This window comes from Melopsittacus undulatus, chromosome 5, assembly GCF_012275295.1.
Source record: "Melopsittacus undulatus isolate bMelUnd1 chromosome 5, bMelUnd1.mat.Z, whole genome shotgun sequence".
Taxonomy (NCBI): Eukaryota; Metazoa; Chordata; class Aves; order Psittaciformes; family Psittaculidae; genus Melopsittacus; species Melopsittacus undulatus.
In genome coordinates, this window is record NC_047531.1 from 70,368,505 (window position 1) to 70,382,152 (window position 13,648).

At 36.4% G+C, this 13,648-nt stretch overlaps 1 protein-coding gene across 1 annotated transcript in view; it reads left to right on the forward strand.

The window, feature by feature from the left end:
* TMTC2 (transmembrane O-mannosyltransferase targeting cadherins 2) overlaps positions 1 to 12,748 on the forward strand; it is a 251,891-nt gene extending 239,143 nt beyond the window's left edge. The window contains exon 12 of the mRNA XM_034063127.1: positions 11,643 to 12,748. Within this exon, the coding sequence (XP_033919018.1) occupies positions 11,643 to 11,822 (180 nt within the window). The 3' untranslated portion in view covers positions 11,823 to 12,748. The remainder of the gene's footprint in view (positions 1 to 11,642) is intronic.
* The last annotated feature ends 900 nt before the right edge of the window (positions 12,749 to 13,648 follow it).

A 13,648-nucleotide genomic window follows, 5' to 3' on the forward strand; every position in this document is an offset into this window, starting at 1 on the left:
CAGCATCTGGCTGCTTCAAACTCACCAAAAACAGAGTGTGAAAGAAAATTGAAATTTTCTTCAATAAAACAACAACAGTAAAAATGAAAACCCACAATAAAATGCTAAATTAAATTCCATGTAAAGGTTTTCTGTATGTCTCTTAGATTCCATGGGGTAAATGATTGATATATTCATGGTGGAGTTACTTGGAGTTTTATTGTAGCTCAGCAGCTCTATTTCATTTCTTCACATCCTGATTGAATTTAAATACACTTTAAATTATCAGACTCATTTTTTATCATTTTTGAAATATCAGTTCGTGATCCTTCAGTAATTGTATCTGAAAAAATCTGTTCTAATAGCTGCCTTGATGGAGTTTTTGCTGATGAGTTGACAAATTGGATTTTTTTACCCATAATAGAGGGAAAAAAATGCTTTCTGAACAGGGATTATGGAATGAAGTTGCTGGCAAATGAAGTTGCTAAACCACTGTCCATTATATTTAAAAAATTGTTGCAATCAAGTGAAGTTCACAAAAACTGGAAAAAGGGAAATATAACCCCCATTTTCAAGAAGAGGAAAATGGATGATCCAGGGAATTACAGACCAGTCAGTCTCACCTCTGTGCCTGGCAAAATCTGGGAGCAGATTCTCCTGGAAGGCATGCTAAGGCACATGAGAAGCAACAAGGTGCTTGATGACATGGCTTCACTAGGGGGAAATCCTGCCTGACCAATTTGGTGGCCTTCTATGATGGGGCAACGGAACTGAAGGGCAGGGGTAGAGCAGTTGACGTCGTCTACCTGGACTTGTGCAAAGTGTTCCACACTGTCCCACATGACATCCTTGTCTCTAAATTGGAGAGACATCAAATTGATAGGTGGACCACTCGGTGGATAAAGAACTGGCTGGATGGCCGCACGCAAAGAATTGTGGTCAATGGTTCAATGTCTAGCTGGAAACCAGTAATGAGTGGTGTCCCTCAGGGATCAGTGTTGGGACTGTTCTTGTTTAACATCTTTGTTGATGACATGGACAGTGGGATTGAGTGTGCCCTCAGCAAGTTTGCTGATAACACCAAGTTGTGTGGTTCAGTTGTTATGCTGGAGGGAAGGAATGTCATCCAGAGGGACCTTGACACACTTGTGAGGTGGGCTGATGCCAACCTTATAAAGTTTGACCATGACAAGTGCAAGGTCCTACACCTGGGTGGGAGCAATCCCAGGCACAGCTACAGATGGGCAGAGAAGAGATTCAGAGCAGCCCCTTTGGAGAAGATCTTGGGGGTGTTGGTCGATGAGAAAATGAACATGAGACGGCTTCAGTGTGTGCTCACAGGCCAGAAAGCCAACCGTATCCTGGGCTGCATGAAAAGGAGCGTGACCAGCAGGTCGAAGGAGGTGATCCTGCCCCTCTACTCTGCTCTTGTCAGACCTCACTTGGAGTATTGTGTGCAGTTCTGGTGTCCTCAACATAAAAAGGACATGGAACTGTTAGAACAAGTCCAGAGGAGGGCCATGAGGATGATCAGGGGACTGGAGCACCTCCCATAGGAAGACAGGCTGAGAAAGTTGGAGCTGTTCAGCCTGGAGAAGAGAAAGCTGCGTGGAGACCTCAGCAGCCTTCCAGTATCTGAAGGGGGGCTATAGGGATGCTGAGGATGGACTATTCATTAGGGACTGTAGTGACAGGCCAAGGGTTAACAGGCTAAAACTTAAGCAGGTGAAGTTTAGATTGGATCTAAGGAAGAAATTCTTTACTGTTAGGGTGGTGAAGCACTAAGGTGTGAATGCTCCATCCCTGACAGTGTTCAAGGCCAGGTTGGACAGAGCCTTGGGTGCCATGGTTTAGTGTGAGGTGTCCCTCCCCACGGCAGGGGGGTTGGAACTTGATGATCTTAAGGTCCTTTCCAACCCTAACTGTTCTATGATTCTATGATTCTAAATAGCACAGGAGGCAAATCTTTTGATTTGAGGAAAAAAATGAGCACTAACAAAAAGATTCCTGATAGGTTGCACCCAAGGTTAATTTCAGTAGATGTCTGTTGTGTTCATATAGAATGGGTGGTATGTGTAATGAAAACATATCATGAGAAAGCAAATTAAACTGAGACATCCTCTGACCACAGAACTGCATAGCGATTGTAGTTGACCCTGGATTGTAGTTTGCTCCTGTCAGGGAAGGGTTTTTCTAGAACAGTTTGGAGCAACTCTCTGGTTTCACTGAGTAATTTTTGACATCACATTTTGGAGATGGGAATTGAACTTTGATTTCTTGGTGCTAGTGCTGTAAATACTAGTTGTCCTCTTGTGCCTTCAGAAATAATTAATTAATTATTTTTAAAATGGAAAATATTGTTCACATTGTTGCTTCGTGTGTCAATATCTTAAAGACATAGTTTGAAGAATACAGAAAGCTTCTATTTGATAAAGTCATCAGCATATTCAGTATGAAGTGCAGCCTTTCAGAGTTGGTTGTGTAGCTCTAGCACTGAACTTGTCTTGCTGTTATTGATATTAATAGAAAACAGTGTAAATATTTGTCACTTATCAGAGGTGGTAAATAAGGCTGCCCTAGCAGAAAGTATTTTTTTTACAACTCCCAAACTTGTAAAAGCCCAGCAAGCAATTAGTGCCCAGTAGTCTCGCTATTAGAAGACCAAATTTTAGAATGACAGCCTTAAAATCTGTAAGGTACAAGAATCAAAAATAAAACTTTTATCTTACTCTGGAAGTTGGTAATTTTAATATGTACTGTAGATTTAATTGCTAAATGCTGTATAGGGAACACCTGCAGGTTATTGTCTGCCAAAAAGTAGAGCATGAGTTCTTAGGAATTACATGGAGTACTGTAATTCAGCATTTTGCAAAGGACCAATAGCATGTGCCTCTTTTCTCAGCTGCTGTCATAATCTTGTGAGTAAAACCAAAGACAGAGGGTAGGCATAACATTTTTACAGTATGCAACAAGCATCGAAGTGATAGGAGGTAGATCAAAAAGGACAAAGGGGAAGGAAAAATTGATACATGAATATTTTAAGGTTTTATATGCAAAAATTTCAGAAAAGAAAGTCTTAGTAACAAGATTTTTTCAAGTGTTTTCGGTTGTGTCTACTCTAATTAAAATGTGTTTCCTTGAACAAGACATGTTCTCAAGAGTTTTGTGATTTATTTAAGAAGTTATAGAGAGGTTTTATTTGCAAAATTGCCTTGGTAGCATTTTGGCATGCTGAAGTTGCATTTTTTGATCAACTTGAAAATACCTTCAGATATTGGTAAACCATATTATTATGGAAATTTTATCACTTTGTGTGATAGACATCAGTTGTACTTCCCTGCCAGTGAAATTTTTATCAATAGAGGCATACAGATTGATTCTGTTGTCTAGGGCAAGCTAGGAAAAAGAAAACATGTCAATGGAGAGGTAGAATGAAGGCTAAAGTTCATCCTAAAACATCCTTCAGTGCCTCATAATCTTCTAGTGTTTTCTGTCTTGTTTCTGTAATGCTCTAACATCACACTTTTTGTGTGAGCTGTCTTAATAGTGATTGTGCATGATATAAGCTTTGGACAGATTAGCAAGATTCTCATTTTTTGTGCTCAGAGCAAGTATTTGAAGTTGCATAATCATTTGCACAATGTGTTTGAAAGTTATACCTTACAACTATAAATGCCTAAATAGTTTTGGAAAGTATATTAGTGTCAATATTAGTCTGGTTCTCAAGCATTTGATTCAGCTGACTACACTTGTCAGCCAAAGGTGCAAAGCCCTGTTTGACACTTGGCATTCATCTGAACTTCTTGAATCAGAAAGCTGGAAAACTTGTTATTTTGAAATTTTCTTAATTAGAACTTCACAAATTTTAAGGTCAGAAATGGACATTTTTTCATTCTGAAATTTCATCAGTTGGCTATTTTACTCAAAAAAAAAAGGAAATTCTAATGCAGTATTTCATATGCTTGTGACAAGCATTTTGAAAAGCTACATGACCTTCTCTGGGTACTGATCTATTTGATCAGTGTCTGGGCCAAACCAAACAGATGATGATTTTTTATTTTTTTTTTCTCAGCAGGCATTTTTCCAGTGACTTTTTTTTGATTGAAAAAATTAACCTGTTTTTTTAAAAACTAGTAATATACAATGGGAGTATAATTCCATGATTATAACCTCAGTTAATCTTTAAATCTGAGTTTTCTGTGCAGATTAGACAGTTTCAATTGTGTTAATATGGACAAGTATTCTTATCATCCTGCATGTGTGCTGCTGGGCAAAGTAGAATATATTCCTTTTTCTTTTAAGACTTTGCATTTCTTTTAAATTAAAGATGAGGTTTATCTTTAGGCAGTAACACAAAGCCGTTTGGTTTCCAAAATTTAGAAAGTAAGTTAATGCAAAAATACATTTACTCACAAATTGGATTTAATTTTTAAAAACTCTTTCTTAATACAACAAAATTCTGTAAGTGAAAGATTCTGAGCAATTTCTGTTTGTATGGTAATATAGATGTCATTTGTATTCAGCAAGTTTCTCTCTGGGAGTAGGCTTCCTACTTAGCATGCAGCATGCTAGTGTTAGATAAGGTAAAGCAGTTGTTAAATGTTTTATACCATAATCATAGCTATATAGTAAAATTATCAAATTGCAGACATCAGAGCACAGTTGAATAAACAAAAATTAAGTCATTTGAAGATTTTTTTAATGAAATCTGAAAGTGGTAGGAAAGTTGGATAAGATTATCCTATCGTATACTAATGACAGCATTTGAGCTGGAAACCTAAGAAGCTTAATTAGAAACACTGACTCCTAGAAAATGTTTAGGTTTTTTTAAATATAGCCATAATAGTAAATACTCATAACGTATGTTCCTGTTTAGCTTTTATTGTGGTAATACAAGTATGTTATCTAAAAATGTCTATCACGGTTTCTGTATAAACTGAGAGCGATTACCAAGAGGATTTTTAGGCATAAATCAAAGCAATTGATCCATGGCAATGGGGGAAAAACTCTAGAAACACAGAAATAACAAATGTATGTACATTTTTATGGGGCTTTTTAATCTGATGTTATGATCTGCAGCCTTCCCTATTTGTAGTGTATGCTTTTGTTTCTGATATATAAAACAATATACTCGAAATCTATATAGAAGCCAGTATAGAAGCAGTGGTAGGTTTTCAGCAGCAAGACGAAACATGTACATGCAAAACATGCCTGTTTGGTTACGGATAACCATGTTTTTAAAACTCTGAGCAGTCTCTGAAGTTTAAGATGAAAAAGATGCTGAGGGAAAAAATATCCACTGACTGGAGAATATTGATGCAGAAATGTCCCCTATTGATGTGATAATTTGAGAAGCAAAGTAGACTCTTGAAGCTTCCTTCTCATGCCAAGTCTAGAACTCTTCACTGATTCACAGCTGTGGGTTTCCTTAACCATGCTGATCTCTAAATCTACAAGCAAACTGAATAACTTCATGGTATGCTTGTGAATGAAAACTCCACATCTGCCAGCCATAAATAAAATGATAAAACCTCTTCCTTCAGTCTTAAATTTCTGGTTTAAAATGTACATATCCTGTAGTTTACAATTTTAGACATCGTAGTCTCCGGTGTTTGAAAGCACATAAGATTAGATCCATACAAACACTTTCTACATCTATTCTCCTTCCACCAGGCAAGTTAAAGTGTCATCTGCTTTGGATGTCCAGATGAGAGTGTCCAAATGTAAAATAATAATTTAAAAAAATTCAGAAATGTACGTGACCTGACATTTCTGTAGGGCAATCAGTTGTTAAGGTGGCCACATATTAACTTTTGCTATTCTGCCGTATTAGCTTGGTATATTATCTTGATACTGAGCTTGAGAAACAGTATCCAACAAAAACTTTTTTTTCCAATCTGTTTTTATGTATTTTCTTTTTTAATTTTCTTTTATTTTGTTTTTTTTTATTTTTTTTTCAGGAGGGTGTTAATCTCCCCTGGATGTGAATAATATTTTGGTGAACAAAATATGAATAGAGTACTAAATGAGGTCTCTGTTTAATGACATGTTAGTAAATAATAACTAAGGTTGTCCTCTATCAGTGTTAACAATGTAGATCTCTTAAAGATGATGACTGGATCCAAGGATCCATTCTCCCCTCGAGCCTAGGCTTGTTAATTTGATTTATATAGCTAACTATGTTAGTCAGTCTTAAGAAAATTAGATCAGGACGCAGGCTCCCTTTGCAACAGACATTAAGGTCCATTTCTGACTAATACAACTGTGGAAACTGTGCTCTTCACAATGTTTATTCAAATTAGTACTTGAAAGGAGGATGTTTTTCTCTCCATTCCCCTTCCTCACTATTTAAGCTGAAAGCTGTCAACACAAAAGCATGCTTATTGAAATTGTTCATGAGTAGACATGCAATTTAAATAATGGTGTCCTCAACTGTCATAGAGGAAAAGATGCAGACCGTTCTTCCATTTTAAGACTTTGCAAAGATGATGGGGGTTTTTTGTTGTTTTCCAGCAGCACTGAATGCTTTGCTCTTTGGGCTGATAACAGAGGAAATCCCTCTCAGTTCTGAACTTTATGCTTTTTTATTCTCCCTGATCCGTACTATTTTGCCACACATCCTGTCATCTTGTTCCAGAATGCTTTTTGCATCAAGTTATCAGTTCCTAAACAAATTACTCTTGTCATCTTAGCCAACTTCCTTGAGATCATTGTCTTAGTTGTGATTCATGTACTGTTTGGACAAAACATAGTATATGCAAACTGAAGCCCTTAAGAGGCCTTATAACATAGAGGACCAACTAGAAACATGAGTCTCTGGAAGGAATAACTGGTCTTGGCTTATCTGGCAACACTAGGTCGCTCCTGTAAAAAGGTCTGTGTGTCACTGCTGAATTTAGTGTTGACAATGAATTGCACTGGAGGGTAATATCCAGTTGGCAGCAACCATCTTGCTGTATGTTCCTCCCCCTTCCTCTCCTTTTACCTTCACTGCCCACACCCATGCTTTAAAGTAGCATGCTTACATCTTGGTGCAACTCCTAGGTAATTTTTCTACTCAGATGTGAGGTCTCTTGAAAGCAAGTGCCACCCCTGAAATGACTGTATTGTCCATAGTTATCTTGAGTGATAAAAAAGGAGCTGTTGACATTTTGATTGCTTCAGAAAATATTATGCTGTGCTACAGCAATAACACAAGGAATAAAAGTTCAAGTCAAAATTCTTGCTATCACTGTAGGAGGATAAAAAAGGCATGACAGCACATTATCTCATGGTCACTGATAAGATGAAGCAGCCCACCATGCTACAATACTCTGCTGCTTCACTGCTCAGTCACTGTACCTCAAATGTATCTACAGTTATCAGAGGGAAATGTCTGAATTCTTCACGCATATTTAACTAAAACTACTGGGATGAAATAGTCACATGTGGATACATTTTCTGTCCATCTTTAAGTATGAACTATTCAACAGAAACCCTTAAAAACACAAGTGTCCTTAATTGCACTGTTTTAAAATAAAACACAGCCTCTGTATTTTGAATGGGTTGGCCATGCTTACTATAGTATTCATTAAACAGGCCTGAGGTTGTTTTCAAACATCTACAAGATCATGCACTGCAGTAATTCATTAAGAGCAAGATGAATACTGGCAACATCTTTTCAGTGACCTTTTAAAATGGCTAAGTGAGAAGTAGCTTGCACTGGTGATTCTACTGGAGTAAAAATTTGCATGTTTTTCCTTATAAGTAGTACCCCAGCAGCAACAAAATGCACTTTCAGAACCTGCTGCCCTGCCTCTGCAGTGTTGAGCAGAGAAGTCATCTGTAAGCAGAACTTTGAGGAAAACAACTGCAGATTTCATTGCTTGTGTTTGGGATGTTGTTTGTTCATACTTATCTAACAAACATGGGAGAGGTGTTTTCAGCTAGGTTAATTGTTAGTATTTTTTTCTTTCTCCATAACTTCTTAGACAGATGTAGGAGTAAACTTCTGTTTGGGACTGTTCTTTTGATATGACATTTGCTACATGGGGAGCCAGTAATTTATCTTCTGTATCACTAAGATTCATTCTCTTTGTGGATTCAATACTGTACTCATTTACACCAGTGTAATCTGGACATACTACTCAGAATTATTTTGAATTATGTGGACATTCCATAGTTCTGTAATTTTAGAGAGGACTTTAATTTAGATTAAAAATTTTGCATAGCAAAGGCTCTCATTTAATTTTGGCAGGGTTTTTATAAAGCCATTTTTAGAAAGTTTGGAAGAACTGTCATTGATGTAAACCGAAAACACCTCAGGCCACTGAATGCATGCCTTTTGCTATTTGGTTATTCATTAACTACTCTGTTATTCTTCTCCCCTCCTCTCTATGTCACCTCCCCCAAGCCTCCCCTCAAAAACACTAAGGAAACTTGCACACCATGGTAAAAATGCTAATAAAGGGAATAATTCCCAATAGACCATAAAAGACAGCACTTATAACCCTGATAGAAATGCCAGTCAGCTTTTTTTGATGTAAAGCATCTGTCTCCAAAAGGAAATGAAGGCAGGCCTGTTTCTCCTTTCAAGTCTCTGAAATAGTAGGTGGTGTCATTTGTTATACAGTACTACAAGTCCCATGTTATTGCACTGGTAGCTGCCTACCGCCTTTGTTAACATACTGAAAAGTTTTGTCATCTGTCTTTAATAAGAGACAATATATGTGAAGAAAAACTGTAGCAAATGTCTCTTGCTGTCTTGTCCTCAGAGCATCATTTATAGCTGTCAGGGAGCGATGGCAATGATGTGTAATCTAGCAGCCACCCAAAATTCTTGTGACTTTTACAATCGATACTGGAGTGGCTGATACCCTAGGAACTTAAGGAGCAGTCTGTCTGAAATCGTGTGCATTTCCTCATTTAAAACATTCAGGACTTGGAATAAGCTTTCAGCTCTACCTGAAATGAGTTATCAGTTCCCCTTGTCCAAGGATATATTTGTTTAGAGTATTAACAGCCTAAAATTTGTTGTGTCTCCAGGAAACTGGGAACGATGTGTAGAAATTGGAAAATTTGAAGTTCACCCAAAAGGCATGGATTTGGTTCTTTTTCTAGATGTATTTGTTTCATGGGCTAGTGAAATTATATATTGAATTAAAGACATGATGGCAGAAGAGTTTTCTTAGCTAGGCATAGTCTTATGTATATGACGTTCTTTGGAGTATTTGATTAGTACCATACACACACCACATTTTCAGGGGGTTGTGGAGGAAATGAAGAGGAATTCTGGAAGCCGCATGAGACAACTGTGTTGCTTCCCACACAGTAAGTTTGTGGGTATTGTAGAATTAGCCCTGAGCAGATTTTAACTTTTGTCTTATTTAATGTGAGTTTTTCTAGGTTTAAGGCTTTTTAATCCTTCCCCATTGTAAGCTTTGTCTAGATGCAAACATAAGCACATTTATATAACAAGTGGGAAGACAAATTATTGTGCTCTTCAAAAAAGCTGTATGATTCATAAACTCTAATGAGACAAATAAGGAGCATAATTAGTGGGAATGGACCATCCTACTCATGATTTGAGAAAGTTCTCTCAAATAATCTTGTCTACAAATACATAAATAAAGTGTGTGGATATATAGACAGTCATCCATATACATTGGAGCTGTTTTCCATTCATTCTTCAATTACATCACTTCAATTAACACCCAGAACATCTGTAATAAAGGAGCGTATTATTCCATTTATAAAATAGTGTGTGAGACTGGTATTACAAAGATGCAGACAATATACAGTTCATAGCAAAGATTACATCCCATGGGCTTACTTTTACTTCCTATACAGAATATGACTGAAGAGGAACTCTTGGAGAGTATCTGATTGGGAAAACTGTATAAAATCCAAGAGGACTTTTTGTTTCATTTTATTTTTAGTAGAACAAAGTAACTGACTTAGGAGTGGTGGAAATAATCTGTCAGGGCAAAGCACAATAAATTAAATTTAAAAATAACAACTTCACAATCTACTGTATTAGCATTATGATGTTTACAATAGGGAGGGCTGAACCCTTTTTTTTTTTTTTCTTAATTTTGAAACTCTAGAAAGCCAGTTGTTCTGAAAATATGGTGTGTTGCAGTTCTTTATGGATTTTTTTGTTATGCTTGTGTTAATAGGTGAAAAGAAGCAGGATGAAAGCTGGATAAAAAGAGAAATATTTGTAGGAAATAAGACTTATGAAATTAGAGAATTTTCTGACTAACATTTCCACCACCAAATTTAGGTTTTAGACACAAGAATTCAAGAATTATGGGGTTTGGGGGTTTTCTGGGTTTTGTTTGTTTATTTGGAGGGTTTCTTTTTGTTTTGTTTTTTTTTTTTTTTTTCAGAAGGATAGCAGTAATGAGGTTAACTTGCTAGTGGAGAGGTTGGAACAGTCTTACTTATCCTGATGACTTCCTATTACCTCATGAGTCTGGAAGACCAACTCTAGTGCATTTTTTATTGGCCTTCTTTATGCCATATTTTCCTGAAGTCATTGTCACTGAAGGGCCTCTAAAGCATAACAACACCCACACACAGTAGTCAGAAGCTGAATTTCCATGTGGGTTCACATTTGAGTATTGTATTCTGATCATTGGTGAGTGGTGTCTTGAAACACTTACCTTCTCAGGCAGAAGTATGTGATTTCAAAAGTGAGTGTTCCTGAAGCTTATTGGAAACGATAGTGACCTGAGAGAGAAAACTGCATTGAACTTTGTGTAGTTTTTTTCCTGTTTTCTTTGAAATGAAAGGTACTGGTTTTGCAAATGCCTTTCCTGTGCTCTCACTAGCATGTGAATACCTTAAGTAGTTGAAAAAAGATAGGTTAGACTGTTCTCTTCAGCTTGATATATCTGCTTTTTTGCCCCTGTAGTATTTGTTAACTCCAACAACCAGGCATGTTTAATTATCGTGAACATCCTATTATTTCATAATGGAATAATTTAAAGATGAAAATATAAAAACAATAATTTTTTTGGCTTAGCTAAAGATGAAAAAATCGCTAGTAACATAAGAAGCTTTTTAATGGATTTGTACTGAATTTTTCACTTCTTTTTTATTAAAGTAGCATGTGTTTCCACTGCTGTTCATTTTATTCAGTCATTCATTAAGAAATAATTGCCACAGCCTTAATCTAAATGGATATCCTAGAACCCCTGAACATCCTTACAATCTGAGAACAGATTGTTTTTTCTACTAGTTGTAATTAAGACAAAGAAAGAAAAAGGATGAGTTCCAATGTGTTAACTATTCCCAACGATTATAAACTCTTTATTGGCAATGGGTTGAATTAAAATTAAATTCCGGCCTTTAATCCACTCTTGGATCACTTTAATTTTCTCTTGGAAACTGTGCTATGCCTACATTACCACATGTAAAGCTTTATGAGTTCTGTGTTTCCTCATTAAAGAGAGAAGTCTATGCCTGTAGACACCAGAGCTTGACCTGTTTAAAGCACAAAGTATACAGCAGCTGTTCAGAAACTTTTTCTTGTTATCTCTATTTGCTTAAATTGCTAAACTGCTTCCATGAAAAGTCTGCAAACAGAAGGGAATAATTTGTTTAAGTGGAAGAAGATTGTCTGAAAAGAAACATTTAAAATATTCCTAATATTTCCCCGTCCATTTTTTTTGTACCAGTATCCAGCTGCCCTGATGAATCTTGGAGCCATTCTCCATCTGAATGGTAAACTGAAAGAGGCTGAAGAAAACTACCTCCGTGCTCTTCAACTTAAACCTGATGATGTCATCACTCAGTCTAATCTTCGCAAATTGTGGAATATCATGGAGAAACAAGGTTTGAAGACATCCAAAATATGATGATGAAAACTCTGAACTTTTTTTATCTCAAACTGATTAAAACCACAAACTAGAACTTCCACACAGTTGTTGGATCAGAGAACTCATTGGACTTAACTGCAAGGATCAGAGGTCTTAAATGCTGCTAGGAAAAGCTATTCTGCTTTTCGGCATAAGTTTTTTTGCTAGATAAATAGAAAAACTGAGACTTTGAGATATTCATGAAGGACTTGTTACCCCGCAAAAATATTTAGAACCATAGCACTTGACAGAAGGTGTTTTGGCATATTTGGTTAATCATTGCAAATCCCACATTGCTCACTTTTGGGTGGGTACTTGAAATGTATACTGTCATACAAGTATTAAGGGAAGATTGTACAGTATACACTAAGCCACATGGGAGTAAAAGTGGTAAGGGTAGGCTAAAGTGTTTTGCTGATACTGTAACTCATTAAAACGTATACTAAATCCAGTGTGTTTGCAGTTTGTCTTAATACTGCTGTATCTCACTTTAGAACCACTTGCTTACCAGTTTCACAGCTCTTATGGTAATTTGTTTTTAAACATGTCATTTGTGATTAAATGACAGCATTCAAAATTGTTTGCTGAGAATATGCATATTATTTCAGCTTGTTACTGTTTAATGCAGTTTTCTTGATACACAGTCAAATGGCTGCATGCTAGAGAGAATGAGCAAGGAACCACCCATATTCTACATTAGCTGTGTATGTAGAGTGGTAAAAATAAACTAACACAAAAGTCCAGAAGTGTGGTTTAGCAATGCAAGCAAGACTGATGTTTGCCCTGATATCAAAAGTGTGATCATCTTAAGAAAAAAAAAAAGGTATTATAGAGCAATGTGTTTGACTCTCTCTACATTGCTCTCTGATAAGACCAAATTTAAACTGGACTGTCCTTACAGTATTTTGGCATTAACTCAGCCAAGTGAGATTAGTGCTTGGATATGCTATATATGCTATAGTTGAGACTTCATGAGCAACTCTGAGAAAAGGGAATGTTATAAATTAGTGAGCCTAGCAAATAAGTGAAGGGACTGGATTAGATCATGCTTAAAACAGTGTAGCTCAAGAGAAAATTGTAAAGGTGGTTGCCAGTTATTTTTTACAGTGGTGGTGTTCTAAAAAATATTACCTATTTAGAGTCTAACCAAATATTAGCATTCTGTTTATATTCTGACATGTGTGCTAGCATCAGAGCTGTCAAATATCTAAATATGCTTTTGGTGAGGTTCAGTTTATTTCAGTTTCAGAATTATTTGGCCTAGTTACTGGTTTAGTCTTCAATTTTTAAATGTTAAATAATTTATTTTAAATTGCAGTGTATTGAAGCTTTAGTAATTTTTTTTTACCCCAGGCCATTTGCCTAACTGCTTTCTTTCTTTGGAATAAGTATTATTGCTTGTACGAAGATTTACTATTTCATTTAATTACATGTTGGTATCTGCTTCAATGTTCCTTTCATAATGGTAGAGATAATGTTAAAGTGGTAGAGCACCTTGAACTGAAGCTTCTCCAAGATCTTCTGTTAAAATCTCTTTATTACCAAGAAATGGTTTGGGGTTTTTCAGTTTGCTTTTTAACTATTGAGCACCATTCCAACAAAACTGTAGAGAAGGATACTTTGCTGTATTTATTTATTTATTACTTGACTGCAGCAACGTTACCTGCCTTTAACACAACAGTCTATAAGTGTTGCTATTTCTTTTTTTGTTGTTTTTCCTTGCAACTTTTGTGGTTAGTGTGTGTGCATAACAGGAAAGGGGACACTTGACTTACACTCTGCCTTCTTAGTCATTCTCCCCATCATACACTTGGATTTTAAATCTG